This window comes from Talpa occidentalis, unplaced genomic scaffold (genome assembly GCF_014898055.3).
Source record: "Talpa occidentalis isolate TD23 unplaced genomic scaffold, MPIMG_talOcc4v2.1 talOcc4.14, whole genome shotgun sequence".
Classification (NCBI taxonomy): domain Eukaryota; kingdom Metazoa; phylum Chordata; class Mammalia; order Eulipotyphla; family Talpidae; genus Talpa; species Talpa occidentalis.
This window is the reverse complement of record NW_023601433.1, coordinates 63,091,733-63,109,047: the sequence shown is the minus strand read 5'-3', so window position 1 is coordinate 63,109,047 and position 17,315 is coordinate 63,091,733. Positions and strand designations below refer to the sequence as shown.

At 42.7% G+C, this 17,315-nt stretch overlaps 1 protein-coding gene across 1 annotated transcript in view; it reads left to right on the top strand.

Moving 5' to 3' along the window:
- The window catches only part of FAM171A1 (family with sequence similarity 171 member A1), a 114,715-nt gene extending 101,798 nt beyond the window's left edge, over positions 1-12,917 (top strand). The window contains exons 6-8 of the mRNA XM_037510661.2: positions 6,195-6,311; positions 9,273-9,387; positions 9,981-12,917. Of these exons, the coding sequence (XP_037366558.1) occupies positions 6,195-6,311; positions 9,273-9,387; positions 9,981-11,685 (1,937 nt within the window). The 3' untranslated portion in view covers positions 11,686-12,917. The remainder of the gene's footprint in view (positions 1-6,194; positions 6,312-9,272; positions 9,388-9,980) is intronic.
- The last annotated feature ends 4,398 nt before the right edge of the window (positions 12,918-17,315 follow it).

Genomic DNA, 17,315 nt, shown 5'->3' with positions numbered 1-17,315 from the left:
TGGTGAAGCTGGAGTTCACATCCAGGACTATCTTAATGCCAGGAAATTTGTGCATGGGTCAGTTGGCCCTTTATTTTTATTTTCATTTTTCAAGTATATAATGACTTTTAGTAACTTCACCAAATGGAATAACTAACACCATAAATCAGTTTCTGAACATTTTCATTGCCCCAAATTCAGCTTCTCAGGGGTTTTAAGTTAATTTCCACCCATGCCTGTCCCCCACCTCCAGTGCTAGACAACACAAATCTATCTAGTGCTGGACTTGTATCTGCCCCTGTTCTGAGGTCTGATGTGGTAACAAATCTCAATGTAAGAGCAGTGACTTGCATCCTTGTACAATGCCAACTTCAGTTTGTAACCATAATTGTGGGCTTACCTTATAGTTTCCTTTTCAAAATCAAAAGAGTGCTCATAATATAAATGCTGGGAGGTAATGTGGTCGCTAATATAAGGGCTTTCTAGGCAGAACAAATGTGCCACACAGGAAAAGCAAGATAAGTCAGCAGCCTAGAGGCTGTATTCCAATTAGATGTTGTCTTTCGGTTTCTTTTTCTGATTTTAGAGTTCTTTTCCCTTTTGATAACCATTGTTACATTTCTGAACTCACTTTTCTTTCTATTTTGCAAATAGAAGCTGATTTCATTATTGCTTGGTAACCAAGCAAGAAAGCAGCACCCTCAGCGATTGCTAAGAGACCCCCATCAGATCTTACAGGCAAACATAAGGCATATCTTTTTTTCTGCCTGCCAGTGATTATGTGTAATAACCATTGTAGTTAAATGCAGCTTCCAAGTTAAGAACTCTTGGTGCTTTTTTACACAATGAATCTTGCCAGCTGAATGCATAACTAACTCATTTTCAAAAGATTAGGACAATTTTTCAACAAAGTATTTATCTTAAAAATATATCTAAATCCAATGTAGAAGGTTTAACTCTAGAGAATAAAAATTCCAACAAAAACTGATCTAAGGGTGTAGCGTTGGGGGAAAAAAATGCTGTATGCAGAATACCACCATTTGATATCTGATTTTATCCCCCGTCCCTCACCCCGCTGTGGGCATTCCAGACACAGTCCTGCAGGCAGTGCTGAGTGAGGAGTGGGCCTTTGGTGGTTAGAAAGCAGTGATAATAACAGAAACACTGACAATCTCTGAGGGAAGAAGGACACAAGGGGCTGGTTGGGGTATTTAGTGTAAGAGCTAACTGTGTTGTCACTCAGAGCCCAAGGCATGAATATTTTGAACCCACCATTGTATTTGATCTTCATCTTAACCCTGAGTTACCTGAAAAATCAAAATTATATTTGACTTAGGAAGCAGGAGTAAATGATACTTACTTAGAATTTTAATAAATCTGTCTTTTCAATTTTCACAAATAAGACCCAAGTTATATAGAACAATAGCTTCCACACCACATTGAGGAGATATCCTGGAGGTTACCATGGGGAGGGGAGATTCTCTTCACCTTCTTGCAGAGAAGCTTATCTTTTCTCTTTTTTATATATTAATTTCTGCTTCAGATTCCATTAAAGAGAAGGTGCAATTGCATTCAAACCTATTTAAAACCCAGTGATCTAGAAATTTTAGTAATGGAGAATTTATTTCCTTGATGGGGCTGGGGGGATGCGGGGGCAGGGCAGGACTCTCTATATAACCTTTGCATACACGGAGTCCCACTAGTAGACGCTGCCAGGCCTTGGTGAGAGCACAGAGGTACACGTGGCCACCAGCCTGCTCCCCAAAGACCCACTTAACAGCCAGCTGCCCTCCTTGTGCAGGAGCTGAGCTTGAAGTTGGGTGGCAACCTGGCTGGGCCAGTGGGTAGTGCACCTGCACACCTTCACCAGGTGACCTGCCTGGATGCTACATGCCCCAACAGCTGTCTTGACTGCTTGTGAAGAGGAGCCTGAGAGTCAGTAACCATCCTTGCAGAGGAAGTGATGGGAAGAGGCTGGAAGGAGCGGGTTGGAGGAAGAGAAGCACAGGAACCAAGTGGTTCTGAGGGAGCAGCTGTGCCAGCCTGTGTGTCTGGACCACAGAGGAGACAGCCTTCACAGAAAGGCCTGTCAGGCCATTGTACTGACCCGGGAGGATGCAGAGGCTGACCCCAGCCAGGAAGAAGTTGCACGGATCACAGAACAGGCAAAAGGCCTTGCAGTTGGAACTTTCCTGTGTCTACCAGAAGAAATCACCTAGCGTTGCCCCTGCCCCCCATTATGTCTGAGAGCTGCTTAAAGCCCCCACAGAAATGGAAGGGAAGGGTCAGTGCTCTTCACACCCCATTACAGGTGCAGTGTCACAACAGCTGAGACTGGACCAAGTCAGTTTTTCCTGCCTTCCGTCTGTTATCACCAGTGATGCCGCCAGCACTGGTGCGCCAGCCGTGAGTGCAGGAATCTTCCAGGGTGTGACAGCCTCTCAGGAGGGGGCTGCATTCTCACCCTGTGGCATCCTGAGTCAGTAATGAGAAGCGTATGTCTCCAGTACACAAGTCATCAATTCTCATATCCCCTGTAGCTTCTTTCCTCCCACAAAGCACAGAAAGCTCGGAAATGTTTTTGCCAAAAACAGCAAGATTGTTGAAACCCTGGCCAGTGTCACCCTTTATTCACTGAATACATGTACATTTGTAGAAAACTTAGGCCAAAATAAATGCCTCTCCCCCAGATGACTTTGCTTGCTTTAGTGTGACTCTAGACTGCACTTCCTCCATATCTTTCCTGCCCACTGCACCCAGCTTCTCACGGAAGGCACACCTTGGAGATACTGTGTAGTCACTTCCAGACCCCTGCAATTAAACAAGTACTGCTATAAAGTGAGTCACACAAATGTTCTGGTTTCCCACTACACATAAAAGTGGTGTTTACACTGTCCTGTCGTCTGCTAAGTGTGCAATAGCATTATGTCTTAAAAAACTATGTGCATACCTTCATGAAATAATACTTTATTGCTAAAACTGAAAAGCAAATTGAGCCCATGCTGTTAGAAAAATGGCTCTGATAGATGCCCCATGTGAGGTTGCCACAAACCTTCCAAAACAAAAACCAGTGTCTTCAAAGCATAATAAAGTGCAGCACCATAAATGAGGTACACCTGTATTTTAGGGCTTTTGCACATCTGACTTTCCCTTCTTCTCATGTACTACTGAGTTCCTAATCTTGAGGATATTTCTGGATGCTGAGAAGATAAAAGGAACCTACCAACTGTCCTGAGACATAGGACAAGAGGTTAGCAACTCAGACAAGGTGAGGCCTTAGAACAGCTGCCACATGGAAGATCCTTGCTTACTGGGGGGATTCCAGAAAAACATGACTTGAATCTTGAAAGACAGGTCAAATTTCGACAAGTCCAGTACAACTGTGAGGTTGGAGCAGTGGTTGGTGGCACAGACTTGGCTAACTGAATATTCTAGGGACTCACCTGGAAGAACTGAGATGGGGTGAGGCGGTGATGGTAAAGGGCAGATGGTGAGGAAAGCTTTGACCCTGTCATCCTGCTTGCATGAGTGGGTCCAGGGGCAGAAGATGCGAGAATCCCTTCCCAGGCAGACTCCTTTCCAACCGCAAACTGCTGCTCTCCCTCCCAGCCCCTCCACCTTGAGTCTCTAGCCCATCCTTGTGTATCTGCATCCCGCATGCCCCTATGCGTTCCATGCCATTGTGGATGCTGCTCTCGTCTCTCAGCTGCCTTCTCATCCCCCACTGACAGTCTTGCTTGGTCATCAGAGCTCAACTCATCCTGAAACCAGCTCAGCCCTCTGTGCTCCCTAAATAGTGTGTTGTTTGCAGCTGGTGGCTCTTCTGGCCCCCACCAGTATGGCCCCCCACCCCGCCCAATTGTGGGCCTCCAGTCTTGACTTGGGGACTTAGGGAGGACTTATTAGCTTGGTGGTGCTGGTGGTGGTGGTGGTGATGGGTGTCCACCTACTTGACTGTCCTCACTGCAGTTGGCAAATATTTTAAAAGTCTGTTTCATATTCACATGTTCGCACTGTAGAAAACAAAGGCAATTTAGCATTAAATTGAAGTAGTTTAGTTTTGAATTATGGTAGGGATTGGGACATGGTGCTTCCAGTTCTTTCCTGCTGGGTCCTCTTTAGCCTAACCTGGTATCTGCTCCAACTGAAGAGTGGTGACTCACTAATCTAATCTGGGGAAAACTGCAAACCAAAGAATGCAGGCCACTTCCTGGCTGATAGGAGAGGCTGTCAGTGCTGCTATTGTGGGAGGTGTGTGGGCATGGTATGTAAATCCTAAACTAAACAGCATGGGATCCCCCAGGGGGAAACTGGAATCTTTTGCTAACAGTCTGCTCTTTACCTTCAGGGAAACTCTCTTGGCAACAGAGAAACCCTTTAGCTTCACTTGTCAGATGCCCTGTTTTCATGTTCTCTGTAGCCCTGGACAAGCTAGTGATGCTGGAGCTGCTGATGTCTCAGTTGGTGTTCTTCAGCAAATGAGCTGCAGAGGGCATCCTTGCTTTCAGAGTCCTTTTCTCAAGTGCGCCTTCTGCTTGTATTCTCACCTCACAGATTTGAAACCCTCACAGCAGTAATTCAGCCTGTTGCATGAGAAGGTCAGACTATGCAAAGCGCTCTGATTTTCCATCCTCCTTTGTTTTACTCTGAGCAGGGGAGGAGGTGTGCAAAAAGGAGTCCTCACCACCAGCACCTTCCCACCCATTCCATTTGAATGTTGCTATGGCAACTGATAGACCTGAAGCAGCCCCAAGTATTGTTTCTTTCTTTAAGGGAAAAATAATCCACGATTGCCATCTCTTGCCATCTCAGTGATGTGTGTGCACAGGAAAGGCGAGGATTTGGAGACCATTGGGTAGAATATTTGGTGCACAGATGACATGTGTAGGCCTCCAGTGGACTGGGTTCTACAGGTGGCAGATGTTTGTAGGAGCTGACAGATCAGAGGAACTATGTGGGCATGAAGGCAGAGCAGAAGCCCTATATAAGTGACCCAGTTCTGCTTGCTGGTGGTTTGGGTGGGCATTCGCATGCATCTGGAGGCATAGCTAGTGCTCTCCCTTGCCTTCTATTGCCAGCTGCAGGGGAGACTGGAGACAGTGAACACCCATGGGCAGGTTAACAAACATCATTGGGCCTCTCCTAGAAGCCTTATTAAGGGAAAAGGTCATCAATTGCTGGAAGGTTGACAGGAGATGTGGCACAGTAGGTGGGGAAGTTGCAGCGGCCTTGAAGACACAACTAAGTCTGCACCTACTCTTCTCGCTACCATTGGGAGATCTCAGAAAAGTTACGTCACCCACCGATCTTGTGTGTCCTCATCCAAAAAGGGAAGTGAGTCTACTTGTAGGGTTTTTGTGAGAGTTATAGAAATGTATGTAAAATACATTTACTATGATTAAGTACTAGTTAAAGTAATAACTGAAAGGTGGAATGCAGAACTTAACTAACTCAGCTTTTCTAAGCATCAGAACCAACTGGAAGCTTTTTCAAATATTCACCTAAGCCTGGCTTACTGGCTTAAAATATGCAAAGATGGGACCAATCTATATATTTTTTTAAAATGCCTAAGTAAGAAAGTTAAATACCAGATGATTTCACTCATATGTGGAATATAGAAAAACAACACAAAAGAAATAGACAAAACTAAACCAAAACAAAACCTAGAAATCTGACTGTAGAATTGGCTGAGGGAAGGGGTTACCTGAGGGGGGCAAAGTGTAGAGGGTGCCCAGTATCTCAGAATCATATACAGTGCTGTAAACCAACCTTAGCTCAATTGAAAAAAACAACACAGTAATTAATTCTGTAAGTAATTCTGATGTAGCCAGAATAGGAAATTCACTTCTTTGCTTAAGGATAAATATGCAGTGCTGGAACTCCCCCTACCTTCTCCCACCTCCATCCATCTAAAGGTATCATGCTCCCTTTACTCTGTTTCTCAGCTCCAAAGGCTTCTGAGTGGAAACAAGGATGTTTGCTAAAGTGGCTGAAGGGAATTTAATCAGGAAGGCAAAGAAAAACAAAAGTTGCTCAATTTGTACAGAAAGGAATCTACCGAAAGCTGTATGTGGTCCCTAGATGTCATTTGAACTATCTTGGCTATCTCTTGGGTTATTAATATGACAGCTAAGGTGACTTACACCACAATGTGGTTAAGCCTTAAGTAGGAGTTCAGCATGCATGTAGCTGAAGTTTTGTTCTTCACCTCACAGGAACGTGGCTGAAGAGTGGTCTGGGCCTTGTGCACCAGGAGGGCAGCCAGCTGACGTGGACGTACATTGCCCCTCAGTTGGGGTACTGGGTGGCAGCCATGTCACCTCCGAACCCAGGTAACATGAAGCCAGCGGTTACAGTGATGAGGAATAATTTCTTGGAGGGGTCACACTATGTAATGCTTTTAAAAATTACTTCAGCAGGAGGATTATATCTTGCTGCAAACAATGGATCCATCTTTTTCAGTGGAAAAATCAAATGATGAAACTTAGGTATTTCAAGGAAGTGGGGGAGTTCTGGTTGGGACTCTTCTATCTAGGATAAGAATAATGCATAAAAAATAGTTTTGTCTCATGCCTCTGTTTTACTCAGACAGCTGCCATGGGGAATTCTTAATCTAAAACCCAAAGAGGCTCTTTTGACCTCCTCCCTAATTCCTAAAACAGCTGTGGCTTGGTGTAAGAGAACATGCAGGAAAACACACTCAACAGAGGGACTAATAGAAAGTCACCATTGGCTACTTCTTGGGATGAAAAGCTTGAATTGGCTTAAAAGTCAAAATTTGAAAGCACAGGCCATTTGCTTTGTGTCTGAAAGAATATTCATCTCCATTATAGAATCTGTGAATTAACTCACATTTTTGAAGTTTAACTAATTTTTTTTTAGCCTACATGCCCTAATTTATCCCAATGAGTAGTCAAGAATTATTTTTCAAATAGTCATCTTGGGAAAATTATTTATAGGGATGGCTTCTGTGCTTAAAATGCCTTTAGAATCTGAATCACTTGGACTATCTTCATCAGTGAAACTCTTCACTAGTGGCAAATCTATATGCTCAGAGGGCCCCTTTGATTTTTCACAGACACATCTAAAAGTCACGCATTTCCCAGTCTAGTGAACAAAGTCACTGGTTGAGATGGCCGCACACTAACAGTGTGCAGTGATTAAAAGGTGTCTCTGGTAAATTACCCACAAAGACAGTTCCGAAATGGGAGTTCAAAATATTTCAGAAATGGAATCATCTCTGGAATGAAGACTTAGACTCCCAAAGTAAATAATTTGATGGAGACCATCCTTTAGATGGATGTTGAAAAATATGTCCCATTTACTTTATAGTCCCATACAGAGAAAATTGGTACTTTACATCCATGTTTTAAGGGTACATGTTTCCCTTTGTGATATTGTTCTTATAGCCATACAGGCATGAACCAGGTACAAAAATGCCCAGTCTCTAAATCTGAACTATCAGCACTATGAGTAAGAGGAAGGAAGGAACTAACGAAGGAGAAGAAATTCCTTAAGTACCAATGCTGAGGCCGCAAAGCCCCTGCATTAAAGTTAACTTTTATTTTAGATATATTCCAAGCAGCCATGGCTGTCAGTTTTCCCATCATGTGACAGATTAATAGATGCTTTTATAAAGAGGGGAGAGAGCAGTGCTGGGGGTAGTAAGTCCAATGTAGCCTCCCTGCTGTGAAAGAAGAGACAAAAACTATTAAAAACACATATAGCTCAGCCCCCGATGGTGTTTTCTGTAGAAACACATGTATGTTGGTAACCTCGGAGCTTTTACTTTCATTAAACAAAGTACAATGATGCTTTGTACCTTCATGAACCTAAACCCAACAAGAAAATCCTTAGGGTTTTTTCTTTAATTCCCTGGTTAAGAAGGAAGTGAAGTATGGCTTTGAATTTCAGTTGAGTGATTTTATGTTTTAAAGATTTTAATTGACAGAAGTTACAATAATAACAATTAAGTACTCAAAGGACTGAACTGCAGTTTTTTGGAATGATTTTTATGTATGCCCAGATTTCTTGGTAATTCCTGCCAAGGCACTGCCTATGTCTTTGGGGGTTGTCTTTGCGTATATACTTGTTTCTCTGAACAATTTAGGCAATATCTAGTTTGCAGGTTTTTTTCCTACTGTTGTAAACATCAGCTCCACCCTTCTGCCCCCATTGAACTGAATTATATTTAGGAGAGAATGAGCTTTCAAACCATAAATATTGTCACTATTTTCAAAAACTAATAATTCTCCTGAGGTTATCTAGTTCTCAAATTAAGATTTGTCTGCCTCAAGATTTTCAAAGAAATCTATCCTGTGGAATATTAAAAAAATCATTAAGTAAATGGGTGTTTAGTGGTCATAGCCATGCTACTCTAACAGAACGTGAAGCCACATCCCTTTCCAACTATTGGTGCATTGCCAGGATACCCAGACACCAAGAAATGTCCAAATCTTATCATTTGGAGAGGATTTCATTGTTCTTTTCAATCTCTCATCAATTACATTAGGGTCTGTCCTAGCTACATGGAATATAAAGAGTCTAAGTTAGACTACCTCTTAGGATTATTTGCAGTGTAAATTCAAAGGAAAATATGCTTTTCTCTGATAAGCATTTGTCTTTAAATTCTGAAAAACACATAAAGGTAACCATTTTGAAAAGGTAATTAGAGAGGAAGATGTTACTTGTAAAAGTGGAAGGCATTTTAAAAATGTTTAACACCCCCATAATAAGCTGGGGATTTTTAAAAAGTCATAGTAAATTTATTTTATACTTAAATTTAAACTGATTCATTTAGGTGAAGGGCTCTCCACACAGTAATTGACTGCCCAGGGAAGTGAGAATAAAATCTTGTGGATTTTTTTTCCTCCCTGCAGTATAAAATCCCCAGTTATTCAAGCCATCTCTGAATGTAAGAGTCCCATTCATTATATTTTCATGCATCCATTTTCTTTTATTAAAAGATCAAGTACTTAAAATGCTGAACATGCTACCAGATGCAGCTCTCTTCTTAGCCAAGGAGGGACTCTTGACATTGCATTTAGTATTTGTGTATTCAGCGTGCTCCCAGCCACAGCTGCTGCAGTAATGGACGTGTTAATCCCTTTACTCTGAGTGAGATTCTGGTGCTGCCGCAAGCGCATCATCTGAAGGGGGTTTCCATCTGGGTCCTTCTCCACCCTCCCAGCCAGGAAGAAGAAGGAAAAGACTTTATGTTCTTGTTGACTATCTATCCTTCTTTTTATTTAAAGGTTCTCACAAATCTAAAATGCCCTTTTCTGACCTTCTAGGTCCCGTTGTCACACAGGACATTACCACGTATCACACGGTGTTTCTTTTGGCCATTTTAGGAGGAATGGCTTTCATACTTTTGGTTTTGCTGTGTCTCCTTTTGTATTATTGCAGGTAAAGTTTTACCATTTTGGCAATATCTTTTTTAATTTGGAATTTCTTGTGCAAGTATTGATATTGAGGGTTTTTTTTTTTTTTTTTCGAATGAGGTCCTTTTTTACTCATGAAAACCTATCTGAGAACTAAACATTTGTCACCTAAGTTACAAACAAACAAGCAGGACCAGTGAGGCATGCTGTGTCTAACCTTGCTTAGGAGAGTTATTTTTTAAAAGTTTGATAGTTGTGATGTGATTCATTCAGAATATTCCAGAAGACTAATTCAGAGATGATGTTCTCAAGGACAAAGCAGAAATAGTCTCATTTTGATACCTCATCTGTTCAGTTTGTGAAAATGTTTCTCATAGGCTGTGGGTAACAGCTTTAAATGAATACTTGGATGCTCTTATATAAATGGCCAAGGGGGAAATCTCTGGATTGTGCTGCTGTGAATTAAAGTAAGGATGGGGGTGTGGGATGAGAAGGCTTTTGGCTGCCAATTTAGTGGTTTGTCTTGTTGCTTCCTGTGGAAATTGAGAATTAAGACTTCACTTGAAACTTGACTATGACTCTTTAATCTTTGGGTTTGGATTCTATCTTTGATTGCAGACGGAAGTGCTTGAAACCTCGTCAGCACCACAGAAAACTGCAACTTCCCGCAGCCCTGGAGAGTTCCAAGAGAGATCAGTCGACTTCCATGTCCCACATAAACTTGCTGTTCTCTCGTCGGGAGTCAGAATTCCCTGGCCCGCTTTCTGTCACCAGCCACGGCCGCCCCGATGCCTCAGGCACAAAGGAGCTGATGAGCGGAGTCCACTTAGAGATGGTCTCGTCCAGCGGAGAAGTGGACATGCACACCCCCATGCTCAAGCTGTCCTACAGTACCTCACAAGAATTCAGCTCTCGGGAGGAACTGCTCTCCCATAAGGAAGAGGACAAAAGCCAAATCTCCTTCGATAACTTGACACCAAGTGGCACACTGGGAAAAGACTACCACAAGTCTGTGGAGATTTTTCCCTTAAAGTCCAGAAAGTCTCTGGAGAGAGAAGGCTACGAGTCCCCTGGCAGCAGTGACTACAGGAGGAGTTACAATGCCATGCTCTCACAGTCTTTATTTGACAAGCAAGACAGAGACAGTCAGGCCTCCATCCACCATATTTCCACAGGAAGTAAGCTCACCATTCAGGAACACCTGTACCCCGCACCCTCCTCTCCTGAAAAGGAGCAGCTCCTGGATCGCAGGCCGGCCGAATGTATGATGTCTCGGTCAGTAGACCACCTAGAAAGACCTACATCTTTTCCACGGCCCGGCCAGCTGATCTGCTGCAGTTCTGTTGATCAGGTCAATGACAGCGTTTACAGAAAAGTATTACCTGCCTTGGTCATCCCCGCTCATTATATGAAACTCCCAGGGGACCATTCCTATGTGGGCCAGCCCCTGGTGGTCCCAGCTGACCAGCAGCTTGAAATAGAGAGACTACAGGCTGAGCTCTCCAGCCCTCATGCAGGGATCTTCCCACACCCCTCCTCCCAGATCCAAGCGCAGCCCTTATCTTGCCAGGCAATCTCCCAGCAGCACTTGCAGGACGCCGGCTCTAGGGAGTGGAGCCCACAGAATGCATCCATGTCAGAGTCGCTGTCCATCCCAGCGTCCCTGAACGATGCTGCCCTGGCTCAGATGAACAGCGAGGTCCAGCTCCTGACGGAAAAGGCTCTGATGGAACTAGGGGGTGGGAAGCCACTGCCACACCCCCGGGCATGGTTTGTCTCCCTGGATGGCAGGTCCAATGCGCATGTTAGACATTCGTACATTGATCTCCAAAGAGCTGGAAGGAATGGAAGTAACGATGCCAGTTTGGACTCTGGTGTGGATATGAATGAACCAAAATCTGCCCGGAAGGGAAGAGGGGACCCCTTGTCTCTTTCACAGAACCACCCGCCTGTCCAGGAGCATCCCCAGAAAGAGCTCCGGGCTGCGGACAGCACGGCCTACACGCAGCTCGTCTATCTGGACGACATGGACCAAAGTGGCAGTGAGTGCGGCACCACCGTCTGTACCCCCGAGGACAGTGCCCTGCGGTGTTTGCTGGATGGCTCTAGCCGGAGGAGCGGCAGCCAGCTGCCCAGCCTGCAGGAGGAGACGACAAAACGAACTGCAGACATCCCCCCGGAGCCGCTGGCCAGTCCCGAACAGAGAAGACCTGCTCAGGAGGAAGATGAAGATGATGATGATGATGACGACCAAGGAGAAGACAAGAAGAGCCCCTGGCAGAAGCGGGAGGAGAGACCCCTGATGGCATTTAACATCAAATGAGCTATTCCAGAGCCACCCAACGGTGGAGTCCAAAATTGCCAAAAATTCTTTCTTACAGAAGCTCTTGGCTGCTTGTGAAGGAAGCCGAACAGCGCCAGCGTGGGAAGTGGGCTTTGCAGTACTGTGCGCTATACATGCTAGTTACTACTCAGAATAGAGGATGATGTTCATGGAGGCCTCGCCTCCCGGAAGGTGGCTGAACGTAGTCTCTGAATGTTGTTCCACGCACTGGACACATCCGTCCAAGGACACTGAAAAGCCGCACGTGATGTTGCTAGGTTCTAATAACCTCAGTTCTCCCTCAGATGCTGGGAGCAGATGAAACTCTTTTTGCATTGCTTGAATCAGTTGTATCATGATAATGCTACTATGAAGTTATCATTGAGAAATGAGCTTGGCACTTAGTGTCTCAAGGTATGCATTATCTCAAAGGAAAGCTATGCATCGCTGCTTCATGATCTGAATTTGCTTAGATTTTTGCTTTGGTTAGGTTTCGTTTCCAGTTTGCTTTTTTTAAAAAACACAATTCGGCTGTAAAGATTTCATTCCTTTGTTTTAATCTGTTCTGTTTCTCGGTGGTTTATTTCAGTGTCTCCTTTCAGGAACTCCTCAGTGTCATCTCTTAACAGCCAAGCCTTTTAATGAAATCATACTGAAATTTCCATCAGCTAAGAGTCCTTCGATCCTGGTCCCATTAACTCCAAGTGCCTTTTTTACAGTGACAACAGACAGTCCCTCACTTTTTTGTTTTGTTTTTCTTAACTCCTTTTATTGAACTGCCTGGATTTTATAAAGTTATTAAACGATACCCTTTTTGTTAGACTGCATGCTGCCAAGTGCCCATTTGTGCTCAGAATTCTCATTTCAACGCAGTGTACTCTCTAGTTCTCATGTGTGATGTGGATTCTGTTTAGCTAAGATAGACTAGAGGACACTTTAGAGATACCCCTCCCTACTCCATCCCTTTGGCCACCGGCCACCATTATGGTTTTATTGGCTGTTTGTATATATGGTTACGTATTAACTCTGGAATCCTATGGGCTAATCTTGCTCACCAGACATGGAGTATGGAGTGAGCGAGTGGGCTGAATGTGACTATTAAAAAAATCTTATGTACTATCCAGAAGTGCCAGAATCACTCTTCTGTGCATTCTCCTTAAAGAGCTGCTTGGTTATCCAAAAATGAACATTCAAAATAAACTCTGAAGAAAAAAAAGCTGTCTTGTGGGCCTTGTCCTTCTTTCTAAGCCATTATTCTTTCAGAGTTTTCCTGGAGAATGTTATTCATTCCTCAGCAGCCAGAAATGCTGGTTATTGCAGTAATATTCAAAGACCACCACATAGACACCCAGAAATTTACACCACCATGGTGTTTAGTTCCGTTCAGCAAAACAAGGGAGCATTTGTTGTGCTTCAGATCAGGAGTAGTGTCTGCACTTAAGAAGAAAGTGATATTTTAGCCTTTTATGTTCAATATTGATCCACCTTAGGACAGCTTCAAAAAGGTTCATTAATATGACCAGAACCATCCCACGTGTGTATAAAACTATTCATCAACATCATTAATGGAGATGTGGGGACAGAGATTGTGGAACTAAATTAAGTGAGCTAGGTTTATTCAAAGTCTATTCCCTGAATTCCATGCAGACAGAAGACTAATCAAGCTTATTCTCATTGTCCTCATTCTCAAATGTTGATGATCAGTAAGTTGCCTTTAAGAGGGGGAAAGTTGAGTGCTTCCAGACTGTTTGGAGCATCTAAATGGTTGGGAGCCTGTGGTCCTACGATGAGGGGCTGCTTGGGGGTGGGCATCCTCACCAACAGGTGGCAGGTGAATGTTTTCAAGCTTCACTGAGACTCCAGGGAGGTGCCATCAAAACAAAAAGTAACTGGTCTCTCCCAGAAGACCTGAGACCAGACAGGTGAGCTAGAGAGTTCTGGAAAATCCCCAGCTCTGCTAAAAGAGGCCAGAGGAATCATCTCCTTAAGTCATCAGTTTCCAGAAGAGTTTACATTGCTTGTTACCTGTGAGAAGTAGGGAGCACATTAACAATCTGTGCTGATTATGGGAGATGTGGCAGGAAGATGGAGGGTGGTGGGAAGGGGACTTCTCTGACTCTTCATTAGACAGTGGGCCCTAAGTGTGGAAAGCAGAACTGAGCAGCAAGCAGTGGTCTCAAGACTCTGTGTGCCTAGGAGGACAAGGTATTGTGTTTGCCAAAGGGAAACCGGTTCTGCCAACAACAAACCTTTTATCGTTTTATACCTGTCCAAAATGAGGACCAGAGGTTAACATTTTTGTTCCTGGTGCCAACGTTAATCACCAGACTAGAATTATCGAGAAGTAACTGGTTTAAGTACATTTCTCTTCAGCCTGGTAAGGGTAAAATGTATTACAGTAGTCTGTTTCCTAATCCAATCAGATAATCTGTGTCTTTTAATTGGTATTCTTAATCAATTATTCTGTCTGAAGAACTAAAGCCAGCAAAGGCATCTCGCTTCCGCCACCTAGTGGTGAGTTTTCACCTGGCTATTAAGAGACCACACAGCCTCCAGGACCTGCTCTGGGAAGATGGGGGTGCATGTGCACAGGGAGGATTTAAGTCAATGTTCTGTCCTCCAGGAGAGGTGGGTGAGGAGGTGAGAGCTGACATTTTTGTTGAGTCTCTACCTTAGAAACAGTAGTTTGGGAACATGATGCATTCATTTCTCAAAATCTTGTGAGATAGGTATGTTTATTCTTCTTTGTTTTATGCCTAACTAAATTGAGGTTTGCAGGTTAAATAATTGAGGTCACTGAGCTAGAAGTAGTGGTATGCTACTTAAACTAACTTTCTGGAAATTAATGCAGTTAAATTATAAATGTTCCTGATAAAGGATGCATAGGACACAAGTTACAAATCATAGTAAAATACATAATAGTAAATTCCATTTAACAATTGATTCTCACAGAATACTTTCATTGATCTTTGTCATAGCCAACCTGTTTTTGCAATTAGTGAAAGGATGTATTGCTGACATGAACATTGGTTGATTTTTTTTATATTAATGATTAAAATGAAGCTGAAACAATGAAGATGCAGAATTTCACTGGTTCATCAATCATGAAGGAATTTCTTTACTGCATCAAACAATCATTTTTGAATAATGGAAGGATATTTCCCTAATTTTTTTTCTGCTATTCTCAATATAGTAGCTCCAGACATGACACAGTTTTAACTTTAATCTGCATTGATAACATTTTCTTTTTTTTTTCCAAAGATTTTATTTATTTATACAAGAACCGGGGTACAGGCCAGATGCGCGGGAGGGTGAGAGGATTCACCAGAGACAGAGCGGGGAACAGAACAGGAAGACTGACAAAATACACTCCTGAGGGGTGCAGCGGGCACGACAGGCGACAGGAGAGGTCTGCCACGCCATGTGGGATTCTTGCCGGCCAGCTAGGATCGAACCCGCACTGCAGAGGCTGCAGACAGCTTCACAGTGCGGCGCTCAACTGCCTGTGCCATCAGGGAGGCCCAGCATTGATAATATTTTCTCCATCACTTTCTTGAATCTAGACAATCAACAAATCAAGCCTCAATTATAGCATTTGCTTTGGTGTAAAAATACCACATGGCCAATTTTAAGCAACTGGAGTAATACCATCACACACAAGAGTTGGAAGAGAAGACCTTAAAACAGTTTCATGTCTACCAAACAGACACAATAAAGGTGAATAACCTCAATAGCATAGTCAAATATATAGTTGCTCCTCATAATAAACATAAAACTTACCTGTAACCTCAAAATCAGTCCTCACTGTGCTTCCACGGTTATTCATGGCATGCTAAGAGCAAGGAAATAATTGAATTGCCCAACACTCATTCCCAACTGAAGATGAACCAGGCAATGCTGTCTTCTTGCTTCAGCTTTCATACTGCAAACAAGTGTCCCCTTTCCTGCATTTTTGTGCTTTTTGTTATGAATTTGCTGCTTGAAATAGCCCCCAATCACAGAGCTGAAGTACTGTCTAGTCTCACAGCCATAATAATGCCATAATTAGCTTTACGGAGAGAATATATGTGTGAAATAAACTGTTGATATATGAACTATAGTGCTCTCGGCCATGAGTTGACTCTTAGAAATGGTTAAAGCAGGTGATGTTTCTCTGCATTTGCATTCAAAGAAGCTGAAAATAAGTATATCACCCAAACAGTGGTATCAATTCGAGATTTGAACAGAATGCTTTGCGCAGAAGTGCAGTAACTGCTCACCCAGCTGCCTCACAGAGATGCATTCCAGGCATGGTAACAGCACTAGCAATGAGTACTTCCATGTTTCAGGCAGGTTTTAAGCATTTCCCATGGATCATCTCATTTAACCTCACTATAACCTGGTAAGATCAGCACATTTATCATTTTTTGGACTCTGAAGCAAGACACAGAGTAACTTAGCTTGTGGACCTGTGCTTTTTGCCACCTGGCAGTGCTTATGAAATAGAATTATTCTCTTATGGGAAGCTAAAATTTTTGTTTCCCAGAATGCTAGCAGTTTGATAAATAGTATAACATAATTATAACCTCCTGCCAGACATGTAATGGTAGTCATTGAGGTCTATCTCATATGAAATAGAGTAGTTTTTTAAGAAGTCATTATTCTGTAATGCTGAAGCTAGCTCCTCTTGAATCTTTATTGGAATGACGGGGTATCAATCCAAATAGCCAAGGATGGCATCGTGAACTGCAATGAAATGTTAAATTATGTGAGCTGTTTAAATAGAAACTAGAACTGCAGTCATTCCTCCTAGCCTTATTAAATACAGCATGTTGTTTTATACTTAACATTTTTTTGGACTAACAGAAAAAAAATTGGAACATCAGGCAAATGTTACGGTTGGAAAGGCACATGTACTTCCAGAGACTTGTGTACTGAACTAGTGATATGGGCAATTCAACTAAAATTTTAGCACACTGAAGGTGAAAATCACAGGGAAAGAGGAAAAGTAATTGCTTTTCAGAACAGAAACCTCATCTTTCATTTTTTTTTTTTGTATCCTAAGACTTAGAAATAATGGTATGTATGTGCGAGTGGGTGGATGGGTGGGTGTGAAGGGGAAGAGAGACATAAGAACTCAAAAGAAATACTGATAAATAAATTTACTAAAAAGCTAAGAAAACAACTACTGAACCATGTAGTGACTTTTGGTGTTTCCTATATTTATAAAACAATATGAAAAGTTGTTTGCTAAGTTTTCCCAATAATCCATTTTTCTTTAAATTCTTAGATACTTTTTTTTCATGCATTTAAAAAAGAATTTTCTAAACCTCTTTCTGGCTAATAATTCCTTCTTGTAAGGGAATGATGTCCAATAGACAGGGTGGAGCCCAAAGGCCATTTACTATGGGAGTAATGTGATTGGGCCAAGGAGCCAATCAGTTTCTCTCTTTCTCTCACTCTTCTCCTCTCTCCCACCTCCCCCCAACTAGAACTGGGAATGGTAGTGCTAGTAATAGAACTGCAATATGCAAATCTCTAAAGTTGTTCCGAATCATATTATCTCATCTAACTCAAGCTAACTTCTGTCAATGTCAATCATAGGTATCATTGTTAGAATAAGTACCTTCTCTGATGATGCAAAGCTCCAT